Here is a 25,983-nt window from a genome sequence, read left to right as displayed (position 1 = left end):
GCCCGTAACACCCACCACTACCGCTCTCTCCAGAAGTGTGTTCCTCCGTAGCGTAGCCTACCACACAGGGGGGCCCGGGTTCGAGTCCCGGCAGCGGACTAGGTGTTCTGTGACCATTTTCATCATTGACTCTCAAGTCGCTGATGTGGCGTCTCCTGAAAAGGACCTGCAATACAGCAGCCGACCTCCCCCGACTAGGGCCTCCCGTCCGACAATGAAGTACGATCACTTCGATTTCCCCAAGAGTTCCAGGGCGATTACAGCTGTGATGGTAACGATAAAGTGTGCTCGTATGAATTAGTTACTACAAACACTTTATACAAACGTATCATTACTCGTTACTTAAATTACCGACGATATTGTAAAACTTGTATGCAATCCAATTGCATACCTAAGATTACATCATTCTGCTTTCATGTATTTTTTATACTTGAATCAGGTTGAAGCTGGTGTAATGAGATAAAAACAAATAGTAAGCTTTAAATTATTTAATGTGGAAGTTAGACAAATTTTTACAAATGCACGATACTAAAATTTTAAATAATCTATAAGTGAAACGAAAATGATTTAAATTCTTCAGTCAACTAAAAAAATTGAGCTTTACTTCAAAATAGAATCCCGAGTATGAACTTACATTAAAATATTTATTATATATGTACCTACTTTAAATCGACTTCAGTAACACTGAAGTCAGCAGTCAGTAATACATATTGAGCCCGGCATGAGGAATTGTCCGCGACTTTTACTTACGTTGGGAAGTCTTCATGTAATAACGGCATAATGACGAATGTAAGCTATGTAACTATCAGAAAATGTATATTGTATCACAATTGTTTATCACAGAAACACGTTTTAACGTTAAAACATGAAATATTTTCTACACATTTCGGATTCAGTGAATTTCGCCCATCAGAATATCTGACCTGATGTTGAGAATGTCCTTCATGACGGCACTGAAGTACTGAAGAGAAATACGTACACTCTGTTAAGTTTGACAGCATAGAAGTGTGTTCGCGCCTGCCACCATTCAAAAAAATGCTTGTGCCTACTTAATACCTTTCCTTCTATTCAATGCCTTATTGACATTATGCTGGTAACAGGTGATGTCTTACAGCTTCGTGTTAACTGTGCTTCAAATTCTTTGCAATTCATCCTCTTTGTCAAAAGGAATCGGCGATACAGACTCAACTTCAAAATTCTGTCCTTAGATCAATATTTTTTGCTAATTTTGTTTTTAATCACCTGGCTTACTGGCAAGAAGATTAATCTTTAAAAGCAAGCCTGTTAAATCTTACCTTTTAGCGCCGTTTCCGAAAAGACAGTGTAGAGCACAGTTTCAGATTTATTACATTCCATAATTAACTTGGGCAGGAAGTTTTGCTACTTCTCTACTTAAATTAATATATAAATTGTGAAAAACCCTATCTACACATCAGTGGCTTTCAGCTTTGCGAGGACATTTCTTCTGTATTCTGTTCAAAAAGGCTTTAAAATTTGTACATTTTCTGGTACAGCTTATCGTAGTTTCAAGGAGACTTTCCACAGAATTCTGGAGAAGTCCAAGCGCCACTTGAAGGGGTTCTTCTGGAATAAAATACTTTGCACCATGTCCAGTGAGTGGTTCCACTTAGTGATATCGTCCATTTTCAGTTTAAAAGGCATTTGTCCAGGCCTGAGTTGCTTTTGAATTCTTTGTAGATATTGGACTTGTATGAAAGTGTTCTTGTTTTTCGTAAAATTTTCAGTGCTTTAGTCTCGAATGCATTATTAAGCATATGCGCGATACAAGGCAGACAGAATTTTTACTTTTGCGTTAGGGTCATTATATATAACACAAATATTTGTATTTTGCAGTTCACACTTAAATAATAAAATGTAGTTCAATTTTAATAAAGTCAGCTCTTGACATTCAAAACATCCTAATAATGGAGCTTCCGTTCTCACTTTACGATGTAAAGTACTGTAAGTGCCTGACAATACATCATTGCCAGAGATGTCCAACCATCGATAATGATGGAAACGTGAGATGGACTTCCCAATTCGTATTTTATTTGGCACTCCTACATACTGAACTTACAGTATGTTGTGCTTAGTATGCACCTTGATGGCAATTTATAGACTGGTTCCAAACACTCAAAAGTTTGAAGCCAGCATCTTTAGACACAGTAAACAGCTGCAAATCTTTAAATCCCATACTAAAAAGTCAGAAATCTTTCTCTTGCAATACCTCCAGGATTTATGGTGAGGTGCAATGCTTGGTTGGTTCTTCAGGTCTGTTAATTGGTTCTTCAGGTCTGTTAATTGGTTCTTCAGGTCTGTTGGTTGGTTCTTCAGGTCTGTTGGTTGGTTCTTCAGGTCTGTTGGTTGGTTCTTCAGGTCTGTTGGTTGGTTCTTCAGGTCTGTTGGTTGGTTCTTCAGGTCTGTTGGTTGGTTCTTCAGGTCTGTTGGTTGGTTCTTCAGGTCTGTTGGTTGGTTCTTCAGGTCTGTTGGTTGGTTCTTCAGGTCTGTTGGTTGGTTCTTCAGGTCTGTTGGTTGGTTCTTCAGGTCTGTTGGTTGGTTCTTCAGGTCTGTTGGTTGGTTCTTCAGGTCTGTTGGTTGGTTCTTCAGGTCTGTTGGTTGGTTCTTCAGGTCTGTTGGTTGGTTCTTCAGGTCTGTTGGTTGGTTCTTCAGGTCTGTTGGTTGGTTCTTCAGGTCTGTTGGTTGGTTCTTCAGGTCTGTTGGTTGGTTCTTCAGGTCTGTTGGTTGGTTCTTCAGGTCTGTTGGTTGGTTCTTCAGGTCTGTTGGTTGGTTCTTCAGGTCTGTTGGTTGGTTCTTCAGGTCTGTTGGTTGGTTCTTCAGGTCTGTTGGTTGAACTGGCATTTTAAAAGTAAATTCTGAATTCTCGATTTGATGGGCTGCAAGTGGATCTGGGCAATTGTAACTGAGCTCCCATGATGTTTTATTTTTTTTATAAAATCTTCCTTAAATTCTATGTGAAACACGTTTCACATAATACAACGTATGATAAAGACCATGTTTTCTTACCATCAGTAACTTCGGTAAAGTTCCAGTTTCTACATCTACATGGATACTCTGCAAACCACATTTAAGTGCCTGTCAAAAGGTTCATTGAACCACCTTCACAAATCTCTATTATTCCAATCTCGTATAGCGTGCAGAAAGAACGGACACCTATATCTTTCCGTACAAGCTCTGATGTCCCTTATTTTATCATGGTGATCGTTTCTCCCTATGTAGGTCGGTGTCAACAAAATATTTTCGCATTTGGAGGAGAAAGTTAATGATTGGAATTTCGTGAGAAGATTCCATAGCAACGAAATTTCCAGCCCAAATCCTGCATCATTCCTGTGACTCTCTCACATATTTCGCGATAATACAAAACGTGCTGCCTTTCTTTGAACTTTTTCGATGTACTCCATCAGTCCTATGTGGTAAGGATCCCACACCGCGCAGCAGTAGTCGAAAAGAGGACGGAAAAGCTAGTGTAGGCAGTCTCCTTAGGTCTGTTACATTTTCAAAGTGTCCTGCCAAACAAACAGTCTTTGGTTAGCCTTCCCCACATTATTTTCTGTGTGTTCCTTCCAATTTAAATTGTTCGTAATTATAATACCTAGGTGTTTAAATTTACGGCTTTTAGATTAGACTGATTTATCGTGTAACCGAAGTTCGAATTCCTTTTAGCACTCATGTGGATGACCCCACTTTTCGTTATTTAGGGTCAACTGCCACTTTCGCACCATTCAGATTTTTTTTTTCGTTCTGTAGTTTGTTTTGATCTTATGATGACTTTATTAGTCAACAAACGGCAGCGTCATCTGCAAAGAACGTAAGATAGCTGCTCTGATTTTCCCAAATCGTTTCCATAGGTAAGAAACAGAAAAGGGCCCATAACACTACCTTGGGGAATGCCAGAAATCACTTCTGTTTTATTCGATGACTTTCCGTCAATTATTACGAATTGTGACCTCAGACAGAAAATCGCAAATCCAGTCACATAACTGACACGATATTCCATAAGCATGCAATTTCTCTACGAGGCGCTTATGTGGTACAGTGTCAAAAGCCTTCCGGAAATCCAGGAATACGGAATCGCTCTGAAATTCTTTGTCAGTAACACCCAGCACTTCATGTGAATAAAGAGCTAGTTGTGTTTAACAGGAACGATGTTTTCTAAACCCATGTTGACTGTGTCAATAGACCGTATCGTTCGAGGTAATTCTTAATGTTAGAACACTGTTCTAAAATCCTGCTGCATATCGACGTTAACGATGTGGGCCTGTAAAGTGGATTACTCATACAAGCCTACCTTTCTTGAATATTGGTGTGACCTGTGCAACTTTCCAGTCTGTGGGTACGGATCTTTCGTCGAGCGAACGGTTCTATATGATCGTTAAGTATGGAGCTAATGCATCAGCATACTTGGAAAGGAACCCAATTGGTATACAGTCTGGACCATCTACTTTTGTGAACGCATTTCGGAAGGCTGTGTTTAGTAACTCTGCTTTGGCAGCAGTTCTTCATCGTGCAGTACTTCAACAAACAGTCTTTGAGGTATCTCGAGTTGCCAGTATCAAAGATACTACCCAGAATCGCGTCCCCTGTTTCGTAGAGTACGTGTTGCCCTTGAAGGACCTTTGTCAGTTACCGGTTTCCCGAAGGCATTGCTCCAGGCGACGAAAGACATTTCGGTGGTACCGTGCAGCACACGTACGAGCAGCAGTAGCAGCTTGGTTATCGGATCCACCCAGCACAACAACCGTATCGACGTCTTCATCGCTTGTGCACGCTATCGGGAAACCATCGTCCGGGACCTTGTCAGGACCTGTTAGTGTTCTACACTGTGCGGTTAGTAAACATGCATCCAGTTCAGTGTGACAGGCTATTGACAAGTTACAAAATGATGTGCTGCTTATAAACAACTAGGGAGCGGAAGTCTAAAAAGTAAGACAAAGTAACCTAACGAAGATTTGAACCGTGGCTGCATGATGGATGTCAGTGTCATGTCCCAGCAGTCTAGTGAGCCGTGACGGTTGGTAAGGCAGTGTGGGGTGTACACGTTCCGCTGCACGATGTCGCCAGTTCCTCGTTTTCGTGCATGATTCCTAAATGCAATCTCTGATTTTGCTATTGAACTTCTGTCAGAACGACATCAAATTGCGACGGAATATTATCGAAGAGCGAAACGTAAGGCAAAATAAAAAATACTGTGAAAATTGATCAATAAATGGCCTGAATGTCAGAATACGTAAAGGAAAACACGTCATGCGCATGACTCATTGAAGTTAGTACAAACACGCCGCGTACGCGGCTTTTACACATGTCGCGTCTGCGACGTTCGCCAAAACTGTCTCAATACAGGATCGCTCTCCACTTGTAAAGCTGTATTACGAGAATGATCACTGTGCACACGTTGCTCTGCAGGAGTTCCGGACACTGAAGGGTTTGAAAAAGGCATTGGTCCGATGACTGCCGTGGGTCTGAGCAAATTGCTTCGGAAATCCGAAATGATAGGTAATTTTCGTGTGCAACCTGGTAGAGGGAGGAACCGAATTGATTAGTCAGTGGAAGCAATAGCCACAGCAATGCAAGAGACGAGTGGTGGTGTGCAAACGTGTAGTGCAAGGAGAATTGCCCGAACATTGAACATACCCGTGAGCACGGTGCGTAAAATCCTACGAAACATCCTTCTTTGCAATCCATTCAAAATTACCCACGTGCACGAGTTGCTTCCTGTTGACTTGCCAGCAAGAGATCTTTGCTTTAGAATTTATTGCTTGCATGGAAGTGTACAATGATTGCCCATGGAAGTGTTTGTGGACAGACGAAGCCCACTTCCATCTAACAGGATATGTCAGTACACGCAAATCAGCCAGTACCACTTCCTCCTGAAAAGGTCACTGTGTGGTGCGGGTTTACGGCATCATTTATCATACGCCCATATTCTCTCTCTTTTTGCGCAACCACGTCATTCCAGGTCTCCAACAGCGTGGATGGTATCATTTTCATGCAAGATGGCGCACCTCTGCACATTGCAAATACAGCCAAGCAGCTGGCGAGGCGCCATTTCGGAAATGCTAGCATTATCAGCCGCAATTTCCTACAGCCTGGCCGTTCCGATCACCTGATCTTAATCCGTGTGACTTCTGGCCGTGGGGCTATCTGAAAGACGTGTTCAGCGTTCCTAATGCGAACTTACCTGCATTGAAGGCACGCTTTGTGCAGCACATTCTGAACATGACCCCGGAAAAACTTCGATCAGTTGTGGAACATGCTATATCTCGATTTCAGCTTGTTGCTGAAAACGGTGGACAGCATATAGAAGACATGGTAAAGTCTGACGAAATGTTTGATCCTGTATGAGAGCCTTAAGGGCGATTCAGCAGCCAAATTGAAACAGATTCCCTTACCCACTGTGCATGCGGGCACATCTGCTTCGTGAAGTGAAGTGTCGTGTCAAGAGCTGTGAGCATAAGTATGTGTTGCCTGTACGTGACTTTAATGGCTCCGTGGGTAGTATCATGTTCTTCTTGGAGATGATTCGAGAAGTGATAGTGTAAAACTCCGTGCCGGCATGTGGCCCGGCCAACGAGAATAAGGTTTCCATCCGATGGATGGATCACTACAATAGATGCTCACTTTCGAATGTAATCCAGGTCACTGATACAGACTTTGATGCCCTCCACTGCCATGCCAGCTAGGCTACTGTGTACGGTAGGTCATAAATGTGGGCAAGCTCTCAGGCAAGCAACTACAGAGTTGCAAATGTCAACATTGACTGAAATTTTCGTGAAAAATTTGTTTTTACACTCTGTAAATTGGTGTTGCAATGGAAAAATATCACTTTCCATCACATTGGCAGTGTTCTTGCACCCATGCAGAGATAAATTGTAAGAAGAGGTAAATGGGTTGGGTGAGCAGATCGTCACATAGTCACATTGTCTGCCATTGCAAACTGCACTTACATGGTGTGGTGACTTACAGCAACTGATTCAGCTGATGGCTCCTTCCCCATAATTGAAGAAACTGTAGTATACATGGAACAACGTGCCTGATAAGCCTGTAGGTCATTCTTTCACAAAACTTGATGCAGTTGCTCTGAACTGATAGTTTTGGTTTTCTAGTTGCTAGTGTGAAAGGTGGAAAACAGTGCAACCACAGGATGTTCCATGCTGCAAGTACACATGGGCACATTAATTTCAGCTGAAGAGCAGAAACATCTGAAATCACTGTAGCTCTGTGTCCAGAATAACAGTTGAGCTAGTGATCAAACTGCACTTACGCCTCTGTCGCAGGGAAGGAAATTGTTTTGTCAGAGCTGCAGAATAGTACACAAGAGGTGCAAATTCTTACCACTTAACAATGAGCACTGAGTGATACATCCCCCTCCCCTCCTCTGGGTATAAATTTTGGGATGTGTTCAACTTCCAGAGGATGGGGTGAGGAGTGTGTAAGACCCCTGTGGTCTACTGCCCAAGCTGCTTCTGGAAGGAGCTACTGAGGTGGTGTAGCACCTAAGACACAATTGTAGTGCATTTGCTTGGGCCAACTTGATATCCCAAGATTTTGATAGCTTCTCTGTACTTGCAATTGTGCCCTCGTCACTTGTCATCCCCTAGGTGAATGGAAAGATAAATCACTAGGAATCAAATTAGAAGTCTTCTAATCATTCAGCTGTGCTGGTGCTCTTACTTCAGGTGGATGTTGTTAAGGAAATACCTTGTAGTGGATATTCCATGCTTGCTTCACCAGGAAACATTTTTTACTCAAAATAACTATTCGTGACTAGAAAATATTACTGGTCTGTTTGGACTTGCTCATTTTCTGGCTATGATCTGCATTGTTCTCGGTGTTCAAATTGTCTGTACTGCAGAGCTATGTAACACAGTCAGAATGCAGATGAATGGGTAATGAAGCTGAGCTCAGCATATTGTGCATGCTTCAACTGCACTGTTTTACGGAATTATTTTGTAATAACACAACTAAAATAATGGAAATACTTAGAAAAAATGAGTGATTACAATATTGGCTGAAATAAGTAGCCATGTGCCTTACAGAGACCTCTGAGAGCAGAAAGTTCCTTTCTCACTTCCCACTACCTTTACCTCTCCCCCCAGAATGGTAATGCATTCTAGTGGAATTTTGATTTACACTGGCAGAGACAATGACAAAATAATGTTGTAGATTCAGCCTCATTTAGGGATCAGAATGGTGACCTGTATTGGGGTGCATCTGTCTGAATTTCAGGATTGGTGATTATTTGCAACATACGATGTTGAATTTGCTTATTGTAAAATGGCCTCTGGTGTTATAACTTGTAGGTAACAATTATTCTTAAATATTAATGTACATCTAACCATTGGTGTAGCATCAACAAATAACTATGTTTAACTGTGGGAGCTTAAACTTCATGCACAGTAGCTAATTGTCTGCAAATTTTAGTGTGGTTAATTTATTTAGTATGCAGTGAATTCAGTAGCAGTGAATAGTTGCTAATTAGTGTACACCTTCAGTTTCCACCATTTGTATCTCTTCGTGTATAGCTTCACATCTTCCCTATCCCTGCAGATTTTTTGATAATCAGAATGGATTGAAAAGTTTCTTTTAATGTTTAGAAACAGCTGTCAAACGCACATCCTTCATTATGTTCACTCATTTGTATTTTTAAGGATATTGGTACTTTTATTATTGTCAAATACTGTAAATTTTGTATTCTTCTTTGCAGGATCCTTCCATTTCCAAAAGCCCGTGCTGGCACTGAATGGCAGAATGAGTGAAATCTTTCATGAAAAGAAGAAAACAAGCAGCTGCCAACAAGTAAGCTGGTGGCATTACATTTGATACCAAGACTTCTTTTTGTGTAATAGTGTTGCATCTGTCAATTTTCCAGTTGCATTTTTCACAATTTCAGGTGTCATTTAACAATCAACTGAGTAGAAGTTTCATTAAAACAGAAGGCATTTATACAGTGTTGCAAAAAAGTTTGTTCATATTCACTAGTCAGTAACACATCTCTCCAACTGAAAAATAACTTATATAGTTGCAAAGGTGTGTGTTCGAGTGCAAGTTCACTAGACTTTCATTGTTTACATGTAAAGAACGTGCCCTACAGCTTGTTGGTGTCATTTTGGGACACCGTGTAACAAGGAAAAAATTCAATGTAGGACCAAAGAGTCGGTCTAAATTTAAACAACATGCAGATGACTGGGAATTTAATGGCAGAAAGTACTTAAATTTCTTTTCCTGTTTAAATTGCTTATGGAGCCCTGGAAGAATGCTTAAAATCTCTTTGCATGCTGTAATAAGTTTGTCTTCATAATCTGTAGAGGGGCAATACACAGGAGGCTGAAGAATCGAAAGATTCTTAACACACTACTGGTTCTTCATATTTAGTAAACAGGCTTCCATAGAATAATTTGCATCTATCTTATTCTGCCAATTTGTGTTTTTAGTGCTGTCCTTCTTCGTGTAGACTAAATATCCCCTATTAGTCCTATTTGACAGTGGCCCTATACACTTCAGCAATATTCTAAGATACACTAGAGATTTCTAGAGTGTCATTAGTAAACTTACTGCCTTAACGTAGTAGTTCGTTGATGTGAGTACTCCAGTTCACATCACTACAGATGTTGGTATGAGTTGACTGATGCTGATTGTGAATCATTTATAGTTAAGGTCACAAGACACATCCTTTTGTACAGTGAATCGCATAATTCACTACTCACCATATAGCAAAAATATTGAGTTGCAGACAGGCACAACAGAGACCACTAAACATGAAAGCTTTTGGCCAGAAGGCATTCTGAAAAAACTTTCTCTAGCCATCCTTGGCTGCCAAAGCCAGTCTCAGATGTATCTAAATGATACTGGATGGGCCCATCACACTTCCTTGAGGGCACACTTGAACTTACTATAATTTGACTGAGAAATTCTCAACCCAACCAAAATTTTCATACCTCATTAGTCATACTTAAGTCTGTAAATGGTGGTGGTGTACCAATTCATGTGGTATTTGTAAGTAAAGAAATACAGTGTCGGAATTTTTTTAGTAAGGGAACATTTTCTACCCCTAAATCTCATTAACATACTTGGCCACTGACATTGACAGCATTTACATAGGACCAGACCGAGCGAGGTGGCACAGTGGTTAGCACACTGGACTCGAATTCGGGAGGACAACGGTTCAAACCCGTCTCCGGCCGTCCTGATTCAGGTTTTCCGTGATCTCCCTAAATCATTCCAGGTAAATGCCGGGATGGTTCCTTTGAAAGGGCATGGCCAATTTCCTTCCCCATCCTTTCCTAATCCGAGCTTGTGCTCTGCATCTAATGACCTCATTGTCGACAGGACGTTAAACAATAATTTTTCTCCTCCTCCATAGGACCAGAAAATATGTGCATTTTGTGAGAAACCTTTGCAGCAACATTCTGCTGTGGTAGTTGCTAAAGGCTTAATTATTGCCCTCATGACAGCCATGTATTCCATTCAGTATCTCCATTTATAACCTTGTGCTTTGTTCTACATCTATTATGCAGTAGGCTGTTACTTCAGTTGCTTTGCAGTGGCTACATACCAAAAAGGGCCACTCCCATGGTGAACTGTTCTTCTAGGTACACAATGAGCAACTGTACAGTAAGTTATTGCTTTGAAATTCAAACATTCCTCTAAATCTCTCTGCCCAAAGGTAAATTAACATAGTTAATCATCCTCGTCAGTGAGCCACAAATCCTTTTACAAGGAACCCCTTGAATAAGAGGTTGCAAAAAGCCAATGATGTCCATAACATTACATGATGCACAGATTATCTACCATGGAACGACAACGTTGGCTGCTAATGGCATGGAACAGGACTGGAGGTACCCAGTGGTGACCACAGCATGAAGCTATGAAGTGAAGTGTAGTGTAACTGCTTAGTCTAACTCCCAATAATGCTGTGGTGCTGTTCGGGGTGATAGAGCATAACATCAGCGATGATAAAGTGGACATTGCATTATATATAAAACAGCTGTCAAATTTAATGTTCCATCAGAAAGGAACCCAGGGACTTCTGCAAAGTGAGAAAGAAGAGGCAGATGAAAAACTAGTGTCTGCAAGATGAGTCAGTGGAATGTATTGTCACACACGCTAGACTATGCAGACCCAATATATTAGTACAATGATGAGTGAAAGTGATAAACAGCATTAAGACACATAGTTATTCATCCTCATCAGACAGTGAGCCACAAATCCTGTCACCAGTGAAATGTAGCAAAGGACAGTCCTTGTCCAAGGAGTGGACGCCAAACATAATTATGTACATGAAACATGATCTGCTGCATAGTAAAACATAAAGAACAGATTTCAAACAAGTCGATAGCAATGTTGTCAGGTAGTGCCATCACATACCATCTGTTTTCATCAGTGCATTACACTAATATGATTATATACGCATTCTTAGAGTGGATACCTAACTGCCAAGTTTTTAATTCCCAAGGAGGTTTGCCTCTGTTCAGTGGTGCAAACCTTTGTGCTTACTGTGCCCCGTCATTGTTCAGTGTTCAGTGTTCATGGTGCAAGTTGCTAGTTTGTTTTGAACATTACTTAAATGTCAACTATGTCCATTTTGTGAAGCGTAATGCATACATGCCATAGCTTGACCTCTGAACCTCCTTGAGACTGATTTTCTGTCACACTTCTGATGCACATGGTGAATCATTAGCAGCTAATGTCTTCCCTATCATAATTAACTTTCAAAGGGGCCTAAGGATTGAACTTGCAACCTTACACTGAAAGGTTCCTTGTTACAGTTAAGAAGGGTGCTTCTTTTTCTGACACACTAAATATATAAATCTTGCTACTAATTTTAGCTTCCCTTAGTACTTCAGTAATCATTGTTAAAAATGCCACTTGCTCTCTGATATTAGCTGCAGCATTGACTTCTCAAGACGACAGATGTATTTGTTACATGTACATTACCATAGCTTTTGAGTCCTATACACTTTTGCAGAATATTGCACCCATGACTTGGAAAACTAATCGTCCTGTAGCAAGGACAGCATGATTTGGTAACATTTCTGTGAATACATTTCTGTGAATACATTGGTAGAGCAACATTAATATATAAAATCCTTTAAAAGGCAATGATGTCTTTTAGCTGTAAAACCACTGAATGGTGATGTACAGTGGCTGTGTGTTCCTCCAGTCAAATTGCTTCACTTAAGAGTAAAACAAAATTTTATAAAGTGCTGTATAGAGTTTGAAAAACATGCTGTACTTCTAATTAACAAACATTAAATTATTGTAAACTCGTGATGAAATAATAGCTGACACAGTAGCCTCTGCAAGATGTAGTTATGCAGTCGGTTACTAAAAATGAATATTCTTAAATTTAATTACCCTCTTCTGAAAATTCTTCAGAGTGAAAATGAGGTGGTTTCCTCAAGTAATGACCTAATGCATCTATGAAAATTGGGTGCTGTTTTTCCTTACACTGGCGTTGGCATTGTGTAAATGTTATTTTTGTGTCACTTCTAAAAATGACACTAGCCGAAAGTCAGGTTCCAAAGTTCTAAGGCCAATCTTACTCCCCCCCCCCCCCCCTCCTCCCCCCTCGGCCTCCACACTCCTTCCTGACTTCTCCCTTCCCTCTCACACAAGTTGACCTAAATGCTTTCACACAGATGTGGCAGTTAGTAACCTTAAACCTGAAAGCAAAAAGCAACTTCTTTGTAGCAAAAGCTTTGCTTTTCCTTGATCAATATCATGGTGTCGTAATTACAACTTCTGTAATAAGAACTAACACACTCAAACATTCATTAACCTCTTAGTTGCTTGCTTAAAAACTAATATGGAGTTAGTTACACAGAAGTATGGTTGAACCACATCATCCTTAGAGTTGTGAACAATATCTACTCCTTTTGTCAATATTCCTATCCTGGTGTTGACATTGTCAACAATTTTAGGCTTCATTCAGTGAAACATTGTGTACTGAATGTTCTACACAGTATGTAGCTCAAAACATTACATATCTATTTTCACTACTTAACAGTATTGAACAGCAGATAAAGCAGTCCAAAAGCTGCTGTTAATGCTGCTACTCAACATCCATCACTACCAGTGCAAGTAAGGCCAGGATAATTTTTACTTTATTCCTTATGTACCAAACAGTTGGTTTTAGGGTCAGAGTGACACTCCTTTCTATATAGTTAATATTTGGCCTTGCACAGTGTGTTCAGACAATTTAGTGGGCTACATTTTGTGCCTATACCAAGCTCGATTAGTTCTGTACTCACTTTGCACACACTGATTTGTGCAGCCTCTGACAGTCCATTGCCCATCTGAACTGTGCAGGCTGGTTGTTGGGTGCCTTTGGGGGTGAGGTCCGGATGATAACGTCCTCGGGCCTTCCATCTGCAGGGACTGGGGGGAAAATAGGTGTAGGGCTTGGCTATTTACATCTTGGGAATGAGTGATGATAATTGCGCAGATTTGGTTGTGAGTCATTCCACCCATCACAGGGATGCAGTACCAGGCTGAGTACAGTTTAACCAATTTTCTGATTGACAAAAAGTGTCAATTTATATTGATAGTGTTGAGTACAATGTGACATGTAATAAAGTGAAAAGCTGCTGAGAGTTCAGCAAAACGAGCAGCCATTTAGTTTATCAGGCTGGTAGCATTCCCTGTAGAACCATTCCGAGTTTCATTGTCCTGTTAGCCTCAGAGGCTACATACAGCTCTCCCATTAATGATTTGAGAGATTTTGCCTCTCCCCATCCTCAAACATTTAGGTGTGTGTCTGATGTGTGCTCAGGAGTGTGTGTGCTGGGGCCCCTCTTCCCGGGAGGGGGGCTGCTGACTGGGGAGCAGTCCAGGTGATGGCAGGGCCCGGCTGTCACGTGGAAGCTCAGAGAAAATGTGTGAATGCATGTGGCTCACATCTGGGTCTGCAGGTCGGGTACAAAGTAAGGGGGCTTAGTTGGGGGTCAGCCGCAGGTGGTCTGTTCCGGGAGTGCGCTTGACTCTGTCCCGATATCCTCTTGTGGGGTCACAAGCTTGGCTCAACATCTTGCACTGCCAGGTTTGGATCAGGAACATTGGTCAGTCTTTGTCTCTCTCCCCCCCCCCTTCACTTCACTTCCCTCCTTAAATCTCAAAAGTTTGTCAACCAGTTTCATTGCACTGACCCTTGTCTTGTGTTTCTATCTTACATGGACTTTGTGGCTGGTATTATGTGATGCTACAGCAACCCAAAAGAATGTCCTTAAAAACAGTGTGTATGGTGCTAGTCAGATCTCACCAGTATAGTTGTTAAAGCCGCATAGGGTGCTAAGAATACTACTTGAGATCTTCAGTCCCTAGTCTCCTTGGAACACACATTAGACAATCTTGAACTTAATTCCATCTCACATGCATTAGTTTCTAGAACACAAGTAAGCCTCTGACAAACTGCTTTGGCCTCACCCATTCATGTTTTGAGTGTTATGCTCATAAAATTCCTTCACTTATGGCAGACAAGTGAAGCTTAGTGTAACATTGTTCTCAAAGTACAGTGGCAAAAAATGACAACATACACATGTTCTCAGGTTGCATTGCCAGCCCTGAATAGTGGTAAGCACTAAACTGTGCTGAATGAAGGTGGTCAGCAGATACTTCTGGCAGCTTCTTAATTAAAAACTTACACAACTAATTCTCTTCAAACAGCAACTGTTAGTCAGTGTTTCAGCAGCTTCAGAAGTTAACATTCTAGAGCTGCCTGTATAAGACACTAAAACCTCTCTGAAATATTTTAAATTAACTTGGTTAGTGGATATTATTCTTAATGAATTCTCAGCTTGGCCACTCTGCTAGTGTTAGGCAAAAAGGGCTACATAAATTTTAGATAATTGCCAAAATTTACATAAATTTTAGGTTCTGTTCCAATAAATCTGCAAATGTAAAACATTTTTAAAAAATTAACTTGGTGACAGGGTGGTCCTTGCTATGATAGTAAGTAGCCTTCTTTTAAAGTCTGGAATTTAGGAGAGAGATACTGACAGGATTGAAGCTGTAAGTTTCACCTAGCTAGCCCAGTCAGTAAGAGCAATGTCTGCAAAAGACGGCATCCTGCTCCACTGCGTGGTTTCAACCTGTCGCAAAATTTCATAAATGTCAAAAATTTGTCACTGGACTTTTGCTCATTCCATACTTCAGACATTTTAATGCAGTAACGTTGCAGCAGTGTAATCGTGCCCACTGAAAGTTCTTTGAAAAACTCATCTTCAATAAGTTCAGCTAACTTCTTATCATTAGCCTGTCCAATAAATCTGAGAAAGCAGGTATTCTCGAACTATACTGGCTGCATAAAATTTTGATCTTGCACAAAAATGTGTTCCAGTACAGGAGATGACAGGTGAATCTATAAAAGCAGTTTCTTGCCCAATAAGGTATTACAGGGTGGGCAGCTCAAACAGGTTACCCAAAATATATTAAAAATCTGTAAATACATTGAGGTGCAGGTTTCTTATCTAGGCAAGTGTTACTCGTAATTTGCAACTCTAAAACTGACAAAAGTTGTTCTTAAAATTTATAACTACATACTTCCTCGTCACATGAACATTTAAAGAAGACTTTGATGTAACTCACCTGGAACTTCATCAAGTAATAAAGTAACAGCACTACAAACTTCTTTCCTGTCATCAGGAGCAGTAATCCCACAAATGATGTACTGAACCAAATGCAAGCAGACTTGTAACTCAGGTACAGTTCATGTGTGTGGCCATCAAGACGTGTGCTCAAAATATTGACATCAGTGCGATGTTCATAATAAATGCTGTAAAGCACTTCTGGACCAGAAATATTCTGTTTTTAATTTCATCAGGACTTAACTACAGCACAGGTGCACTTTCTCTTCAGGGGTTGTCTGTTTCCTTTTAATCACTTTTTGTAATGCTCCCTACATTTCATGAGTCTAAATAGTTCTACAAGAAAAATTTGACTGTTAAAACAGCAGAGCACATGTACAGACACTTACCATAGAAGTGCCTGCATTTGTGGGAGTCTCCCCATGGCAGGACAATGCCCTGTTGCTGTTTTGTTACTATTTGGTGAATTTCCTCTTGTTACCTCTTGTAAATTACTGGCCTATGACAGTTAGCAATGTACTTAGCTACAAGTGCACCACTATATATATATATATATAAAGGTGGCCTGTCTAAGGTGCTCCATGTGTTTAGAGATAAAATGGAAAGTGCAAGCAGGACATAGGAAAAATAGGAATTAGATACTCAATTGTGGTGGTCAAATTTGCAGGGCGATTTTCACCAAAGTGATTTAAAACAGTTCTATTTCCCTTACGTGCAGCTTTAAATGGTGCCATCTGCCTCAAGACTTTCCATTAGCCTTTTTGTGACAACAAACTTGCATCTCTGTTTGTGTGTTAATCCCTTGCTTAAAAAATACTGTTTTAGCTTTTGTTCATTGTGATTTGGCAAAAAGTATGCATGAGAGTACAAATGTCAATGAAGACTAAAAGATGAAGCTGCCAATGAAGCATATGCACAGTTGTCCTTAGAACACGCAGATGAAATTTTGGCATTGGAAATTACCAGTCTTCGAAGAAATCAAGGTAAGAATTTCATAACTGCTGATTACTCTTAATGTTACAGTAATAGATGATACTGTATCATTTCATGTGGGTTCACTAGAAGTAAATGTTGAACTAAACAAATGTATCATGTTTCAATTATTTCAATGCTCACTCCCAATAATTTGTTGTAAATTTTAAAATTCCTGTATTGTAAGATGCTTCTATTCACTTGTTAGTCCTTACCTTCTATTGTTATACAGATTGTCAAAAATGGACACAATTTTTACTTTGGAAATTGCTTAAATTGCTACATAAATTTAACATTGTTATAATAACTGTAAGTACTTACTTTACACATTTAAATGAAGCATAAATCAATAGGAAGTGGAACACAGTACAGTTCTTTTTAACTCCATATATTGAGTAGAACCAGTGCTGCTATGAGTGTTAATGTATTGATTTTGTAAAAAGTTTCATATCTAAAATTTTGTTCCCAAGGTTTTAACACTGGTTCATTCATTCATTCATTCATTCATTCATTCATCCATCCATCCACTGTGCCAACTCATTGTTGCTGATACATGGTCAGTGGAATACCTTTGTAATGGGGATCCTTGGTTTTCTGGATTCAGTAGAAATTCTTCAGTACTGTCAACCAATTTGAGAGTATCTGTTGAGAATATAGACTCTCTGAAGTTGCAACCCATTGTGTTAAACAATTTGGGTTTCATTCACTTACTGTCATCTAATAGAGTAGAGATGATTATAAGTAGGTACATGGCAACAAAGTTATTGGTGCAAGCACTTGCAACTAGTATGCTAGAGATAAGGCACTTGCAAATTCATGAATTAGGTTTAGAATGCCACTGTTAGTTCTAATTATTTTGTGATTTATCATTGCTATGTCAATTTCTTGTAGTATTTACTTTGTATTTTATGTTTAATTCAGACTGGAACAGTAATAAAAGTGAAGATAAGGAAGCAGTAGTACCAGGGAAATGCCATTGGCTCAATGTTTTTCCAGAGCACTTGCAGTGGAGGGTTCCCATTTGAATATAGGGGAGCAAAGACAAAAACAACGTCCTGGAGATGATGATGGTTGATCTAATGGATATATTAATACTGCCACATTTGAGAGAAACCAGTATTTTCTAGCAGAAAATTTGTTACAAAGGTATGTAGGATTAATATTCACTCACACACATTAATTGAAACACGCTATCAAAAAGTTTTCATGTAATTTAGTCAAATAATGTGCAGAGCAGCAAATGAGGAGAAATGCATTTACCAGATGAGATTGATATGCACCAATAGAATCTCATTATCACAATGACTTACTGATAAAGTAATATTAATTTGTAGCTCAGTCAGTCTAATATGGAAAGGCAATTACTACAATGGTCATAACAAAAACTGGATGTCAATGGGTTAATAGCCACATATGTGGGTAACAAATTGAATATTTGGTTACCTTCTGCTGTCTCTTAAACCTGTTGCCAAATACTTTCACCTACTGGGTATCTCCCATTGTGGTGCTGGAAGAACTATAACATACTGTGCCTGATAATGGAAGGTGGAATTCTGATAAATTATAAAGTCCTTTCCCCTGTAATTCAAACTTCTAGTGTGCACCAAAGGAATTTTGTGTAGAACTTTGCTTCCACAGGCTTGTTGATTTTGAACGTACTTCATCATCTTTTGATTGTTTTCCCTTTAATGAAGCACAGTGTAGAAAAGTTTCATCCTCAGCATCAGCCTAGACAAAAAGTCAGAATTGCCATACTGCAGATGTCTTGGACATTCTGGCAGAGCTCTTTTAGAAGTCAGTTTTCTTCCAAACTCCTTAAACCTAGGGTCTTAAAACTATGGCTCCCAGTTCAAAGAGCCACTAGATGATTTCAGTTGTTAGTTCCTCCAATAGACATTTATTGGGGCTATGTTTCAAAATGCAATTCATGCACTTCCTCTTCACCATGTACGCATATTAAAAGTTCATTAACCATACACTTCAGCAAATATTGAAACAATTTTTGTGGATACCTGGAATTATCTAGTTCCCCACTTCTGGTTACAAAACATGACTGCTATAAGCAACATGTTACTTTGCTGTTTTTATTTTTAATTGCATACATCACAAGTAATTGTTCCTTAGCTTTAATTATTGCTTCTACATGGTAAAAATGCCTCCAGGAACTTTTTTGTGCATACCAATATTGTATTTCTGGTCCACTCTCTTATTATGGACCTACTATGTCACATGAGTGTGATAATTTACTTTCGTTTGCAGACATGAAGAAAATAAAATGGGGAAAAAAGTATATGCCGTGCTGTGAATTTTTAAATACGTTGCTGCAAAAGGTGCTGATGAAGTAAGTCAAATTTAGCTAAAAATGCATTTATAAATGTATTGCTCCAAAATGTGCCAAAGTTGATAAATTTTTGTTGCTATAGGGATGACAATGCAAAAGATATTAAACACTAACTAGAAATAATATGCATAATCCACTTATGTTACAGGAAACACTTAACTACTACTGAAGATAAATTTGACATGTTAGCTGTATGTGGTCAGCTTCGAATGAATGACACATGCAGAAATCTAACAAATACAGTACCTGAAAAGTAGCTGACATAAGAGGTATTCATCTACAGGTAGAAAAATCTGTAGATGCATTCTGGTGTATTCCTCACAGAATGGAAAAGAAACTGATGTGGCTAACTAATGATGCAACCAACTGGAAGTGGAACTGGTAAGGAAATTATTAACAAACTAAAATGCATAGCCTCCAACTGCAGGTTGAAAAATTAAGAAACCTGTGCAGCTCCCACTCCTTCCTCCTATATAAAGTTTAAATAACAAGCATTTCTGCATCTGCCTGCCTTGCATGTCTTACGATGTGGGAACAGTAATAAAAGTTGGTAAGCTACAATGCTTCATATGCCATTTAAGAGTAAAGCAATACAGTAAAACTGAGTAGCTCCCAAACATCGAATTGTTTTGGATTCCTGTGTAGAACATGACATTGCTGTCATGGAAATGTTACATATCCCCTTCAACTGAAGTCGGAAATAGTTACGAACATATTGCATGTTTTGTTTCCTTGTTCAACCTCCATTTTTGTTTGCAATTGCATTCAGAATTTTGTGAAGATGATAGATGTTGTTAAATATGAATGTGGAAACCGACATTTTATATGCACCTGACATCATTTACATGTAAAAGGTAGTTAAAATTCTGTGAAGCAGCATGCTGCCACCATTATATACTTCACCTTTGGACAATTGGAACAATGAGATTACGGTGTGTACAGAAGTACATGGATGGTTATTTATCCCACCCTCAGTGAGTGGAATTGGACAACACTGGTTTGAATTACTGTCAACTGTGTGCTTCAGGTGTACACAGCAAAAAACTTATTTAAATGTATCTATTGTGGTGTAAAATTGCCTGCAGTGTAATATGTTATGAGAACCTAATACATACACCCTGTCAATGGTGGTGGAAATTGGAAATGTTAAATGCTTTCACTCAGCCTTCATATTTAGTTTGTCACTTTAGTTGACATTTTCATATAACGGTTTCAAAAAGCATTTAGTACCTACTGTTTGAAGTGGAAATATTAATCAGTTACTCATCCAGCAGTAATGTTTCTCCTGTTGTTGAAAACATAATGCAAGTTTTGAAATGGCTATACCTTCACCCCATTGCTGTAGCTTTACATAGCAACGCTATTTTATAATACTGCTATGACTCGCCTCCTGTTAACACTGGAAACTACTACACATTTTAACTACGTCAAGCTGTGCTGGAGCTTCGCTCAAATGCTGCACATGACTTCATGAAATGGGAATAGCTCGGCTTCTAGTGACACGTGCTGGCTTCACATTGATAGTGTTCTGTGGCTGGATGACTGGGCTGGCATAGTGGTAATTTGGTTTGTGGCCCATTGTGTGCAGTTATGAATAAAGTTGACAGGACAACTTAAGGTGACTGAGTATTGTCGTTTTGATAAAATTTACAAAGCAGCACGTGCCAGGAAAGTTCTCAGGAGGCACAAATATCTGTTCCATATTTAATTGGCATTTAAAGTAACATCCACACCAATGGTGGCAGCACTTCATGATACAGTTAATGTTCACAGCAAATGTAAACATTCTGTGCAAGTCACATGTTTGCATGAGATTGTAGTGGATCATCTATCGGAGGACAGCTGAGTGGATCATGTCTAAAAGCAACAAAGAGAAAAATTACTGATCTAGACATGAGCCTGTGGCAGGACTCATCTTGCTGAGCTTAGTATGTACTAATTCATTATTTATATACTGCCACAATCAGTAGTGTACTATTTGTGGCAGATGTTCTAGCCCTGCTATAAAAGTGTCCGCATCAAGGTTTGATTCTTTGAAAGTTGTCCTCTATTGTGCTGCTGAAATTTGTTTGTAGTTTAAACAATCAAAACACTGCATTACATTATGCTTACTGCATAAAAAATTGAAAATCAGTGTGGATTTGAATTTTTTGCTATGCAACTATAGAGTACTCTGATGTTATCATTCAAACTATTAGCAGTAAAGCGTGTGTAATTGCTAGTCTGAGGTAAGCATAAATTATCAATCTGAAATTTTATTTATTTGAAATATGTCAAACTGTCTGCAAGAGGCCTCTCAAAATACTTGTATTCATCTGCAAGGATTTTATGACTCCCAGGCCATCTCTTTCTAAGGTACATTTATTAGCAATGCTGCCACTTTCAGGCTGGTGCAGTTAGTCAAACATTACTGTATGAAAATGTAGCTAACATGTTGCGATTTTTATTATTGTAAAAGATGTCTCTCTTAACAGGGAGATACATTTACCAATTACATGTACAGTGTGTGTCAAGACAAAATATCTCCTAACTATATTAAGGCATGTCTTCACTGAGCACACTGCACCACAAATTCTGCCTGATAGTCCAAAAGGAAGTGGAGTGTCAGCAAATGCTAAGTTTGGACAAGACTGCATCACATTGTGTGGAGCTGTGCTTCCAAGTAGTTCTCCCTTCACTGCTAGGTGGCATTAGTGCAGTTTCCACAGCAATGGAGGACTATAGGTCACCATAGTGCAGCTTATTTCCATTAAATTCACATAAAATATGTACACACAGAACTTCCTCATTACTGAAAAAGTATGAAAATCTCTACAGTAGTTCCTGAGATTAGTTCTAACAGACAGAAACTGCAATGGAGAACTTACACTTGAGTGTATGTAGATGCTTCACCTACCTCACATGCTGAAAAGTGACATTAGTTATATAATACTGTATACACTACATTTCGTGGATGGTACTGACATTATGTGGCCACTGTACTTTGAAACAGTGGGTAAGTGGAAAATAACACAATTTTTGTGTAAGTCTGCTAACTATATGTCTGAAGATCAGAACTGTTTTTACACTGATGTGAATTGTCTCTGGAGATGGAAGTGGAAGGTGACCTCTTTATGTAGCTGTAAGATTTTGCCACTCTCCAGTTCTGGCTGGATACACCATTATTCTGACACACCTGCATCAGAAGATATAATTAGTAATGCTTCTATGTAATTATTAAACTTTGCCTCTTGTTAGAGGTATGGATGGCAATAAAATATTCAGTTTTTATGCTTTGCCTTCCTCTGAAGGTGGGAATTGAAAGTTTAAGCTGATATGTATAATGCCTCACACTGAAAATGTGCTGCCTTAAAGTTCTCTTACATGCTTCACTGCCCTCAAAATGTGGACGCCACTCATTAATACAGTGAAGATTGTTATATATACTCTCCATCTGGAAGTGAGGATATAATAAAATTTATATCAAATCCCTGTGTTTGGTTTCCTTTAGATGTAAAAGCAGTAATTGTATGTAAAACTTATATCATGCATACTAAAACAGGTGGGTATGGTAACGTTTTATGCAGCTATCATGTGTAAAGTTCTTGTAGCATTGAGTTTATATATGTGCTATGTCATGCTACCAACCAGAAACAAAAATCGCAAATAAAATTCTGTTAAACACTTCTACTTAACAATGCTCGTCAGTCAAAACACAGGCATACATTTTGTGAGGTTCTAATGGATTTCTTGGAAGTAAAGGTTTGTACAAATGATTTACGTAACTTATTTCTGCAGTTTTAAGCTGGAAAGTACTTCAAATATTACCGACATGTGTGCATACTAGGATATCATTGTTAGGTAGTAAGATTTGAATTACGTACTTGGACAATGACTTCCTTAGATTGCTTGCTGTTGAAATTGGAAATCCTGTATTTTCATGTGAGTGAAATGATCACTTTCTCCTTGGTGACAGCTGTAATAAAAATTTGGTGTGAATGCTGTGTTAACCTCTATTGGAGTGGAAACAGTGAAATCTTTTCATGTAGCAATTGTGGTTTGCCGGTCTTGTCATTGTCAAGTTGTTCTAAGCATATTTTGACTGTTCAGTTTATTGCTGACATTAGAGCATAGAAACTGTTCAAATATGTGATGTTGCTCATAACCTTGAAAGCAGTTACAGAATTTATATGTAGACTAGTGGCTCAGCCCAGCCTCATCTGGGTAGTATTAAGTACCTGTGGCCAGACAACGTGTGGAGTAGCATATTTTGTTCGTGGGCCACTGCAGAGTTTTGAAAAACCTTCGAAGGGCAGCATAACAGAATATCATAACATTATTACAAGCTGGACAATGTAAGCAGCGCATGAAAGAACCGTTGTCCAGAAACATGAATGTTAAGTGTTCTATATTGAATCGACATTTTTACGATGTGCATGTTTAGCATATGTAGCAGTACTTGCACTGGGAAGCTTAGCGTGCACTGTGATGTATTTTTGAGACTCTTTGCCACAGTCCTTCATTGTGGCCTTGTTGTGGCAGGCTCCTTTGCTCTGTCTCAAAATGAAGCCTGTTGACATCTGTTCGATTCAAGGAAGACAGAAAGCTGAATGTTGTCATCTGTTGTGCTACTGAAAGAATACACTGTATGTAAACAAATCAAAGTTGCTGAAGTAGTTTCTGAGACAGTTTACTTTTAACATAAAAATTAAATCGCCACATACTTTGGATTCACATGTTTGTTTTTTTTTCCTGTGCAATTGTTGTTAAATGACTTCAGGGAAATTATTGGTTAAAAGTATTTAATTATTTCAGACTCTCACATCACAGCCTGGTGATGTGTTATGTGATGATCTTCTTATTATTTGAAGATTTTGTAGTAAATTAAGTGTGTGAACTGCGATTGCGTATCGGAAAGAAGCAGAAATTGTCGTGTTTTAAAATGTGTACCTCCACATTATTGATATATGAGGAAGAGGCTGAAAGCAGACAGAAAAGAAGCGACCCAGCTGGGATTCCATCCCACAACCTTGGTTTCCAGCCACATGTTGTACCATTGGAGCACAACACTGATGGAAATAAGATCCCACTTTCTGCATTGTCAAGGCACTGCAGCTAAGTAGAGTTAAGATGGCTGTTAGAATCATGATGAATTAAAATTAAGCTGTGGAAACAATGCCATTATCTACCAGACAATTTACGTGAAATATTTACAAATTAGCCAACAAATGATCCTTGTTAATGTTACCTACTGGTCAAAATCAACTAAAATCCCTACAGCAGTTCCTGAGATCAGCCTGCATACACAGATTGTGAGAAAGCCACTTACTTACTTACTTACATACATGTATGTTACAGTGATCTATGTTGTCTGTCTTTCCAGGCTTTGTAGGTGAATATGTGGTAGTTTTTGTAGATATAGAATATATTTCCCCCATTGGAAGTACACACAATAGCAACATTTTTGACTGCTGTGCATTACCTTCCTTTGATGTTGAAACGATGAAATAAGTTTCCTGCTCCCATGCTTTCACTTCCTTTAAAGATACAAAAAAAAAGATAGATAAGAACTGCACCATGTAATACTTAAAAAATACGTCATAGGCAGCTCTTTCATAATGCCCTCATCTTAAGTTACAAACAATAAAAGAATTCTGCAGTTCCTATTCATAGCTGCTCTCAGAAGGTGGGTACTGTCAAACAACTGCAGAAGTGCTACTTATTGCTTTCGTCAAGGTATACAAAAATTCTAAGTATTTTCATGTTTAGATGCCATGTACAGTAATGCTCGCCCTACCACTTACGTATATAACAGAACATAATCAGCGTGTTGATGCGATATCCTTCCTTCAGTTGGAAATGGAAATAGTCTACAATATTCATAAATAGCTACCTTGCTTTACCTCCTTTCGTAGTTGTAAGTTAAATATGAATTTCGTGAAGAAACTATGTATTGCCCCAGTGGATGTGGAAGTTGTAATACTTCGATATATGTAGTACTTAATGTTGAAATAGTTACACTAATTTCCTCAAGATTTTGTATTTTGCTGCTGAAGACTGGAGGCAATGAAATTGAAAGTTTTATGCAGCAATCATGTTTGCTTCTGTTCAAACCGGCAACTATAATACAAGCTTAAAGATTATGTATATTGCATATTAGTACCGTTGAAAATGGATGCAGTAATACTTCTTCCATATGTAGCTATTTTTACAATATCTCTTCCAACGTACTAAATTGCAGTGTTGCACCATATATTTCTTTCCAGTTGAATTGGGAATGATATGCATTTATGCAGAACTCACCTCTTGTATGTTATTAGTAAGAATTGCAAAAATTAAAAAGTATGTGTACTGAAAGTAGGAAGGGTAATTATATTTCCATGCAGCAGTCATCCTGTCCTGCCCTCAAAACTGCAACTCCAAGTAGCTTCAAGGATATCCCTTGTAATTCTTCCCTTCACATGCAAACAGTAATGCAAAACTTTTCTTGATATTGTGTGTATTAAATCATTATAGTAATAAGTTTATATAGTTAAAATTTATATACCTCTTTTGGAGGAAAGTGTGAAGATATGAGTCACCACCTTCTGGAAGAATAAGATGATGTATTTACACAGATCTTGTCTTTCATCCTTGTCAAGTTGAAACTATGATATAAAGTTGAGTAAGTTACAGTAATAACTCGTATGCTGTATTAAGTTCAAATGAAGCATTCGTCTTGGCCTTCCTCTGGAGAATGAAATTACATTATTTTGGGAAGATTTGATGTATGACCCTGTTTTAGAAGTTAATGATACAGTTACTGTGCTTATCTGGCTGTTGGAATTGTTTCTCATGGTTTCCACTGTAGGTGGAAGTGAGGAAGATTTATTTACATGTGTTTCATTTCTTTCCTCACTTCAAGGAGTACACTGAAGACATCAGGTTCCACCTTTTATGAGTGGATGTGTTACAGATCCTTCCATGGGGCTGTAATAATAACTTTCATGTGAAGTGGAAAATGTGATACAAATTTTGTGAGCTCTTCTGTGACACCAGCAAACAGTAATACAGAAAATCAAATAATTGACACACTGATACACTCTTGACATA

The 25,983-nt window shown here is 38.8% G+C and overlaps 1 protein-coding gene across 1 annotated transcript in view; it reads right to left on the bottom strand.

Annotated features, from left to right (window-relative positions):
* Window positions 1–2,236: 2,236 nt before the first annotated feature.
* Window positions 2,237–25,983, bottom strand: part of LOC124743720 (zinc finger CCCH domain-containing protein 13-like) — a 51,333-nt gene continuing 27,586 nt past the window's right edge. The window contains exon 3 of the mRNA XM_047248886.1: window positions 2,237–2,840. Coding sequence (XP_047104842.1) covers window positions 2,237–2,840 — 604 coding nt within the window. The remainder of the gene's footprint in view (window positions 2,841–25,983) is intronic.

Source organism: Schistocerca piceifrons, unplaced genomic scaffold (genome assembly GCF_021461385.2).
Source record: "Schistocerca piceifrons isolate TAMUIC-IGC-003096 unplaced genomic scaffold, iqSchPice1.1 HiC_scaffold_2514, whole genome shotgun sequence".
NCBI lineage: Eukaryota > Metazoa > Arthropoda > Insecta > Orthoptera > Acrididae > Schistocerca > Schistocerca piceifrons.
The sequence above is the reverse complement of the archived record's forward strand: the minus strand, read 5'-3'. Positions and strand labels throughout refer to the sequence as shown.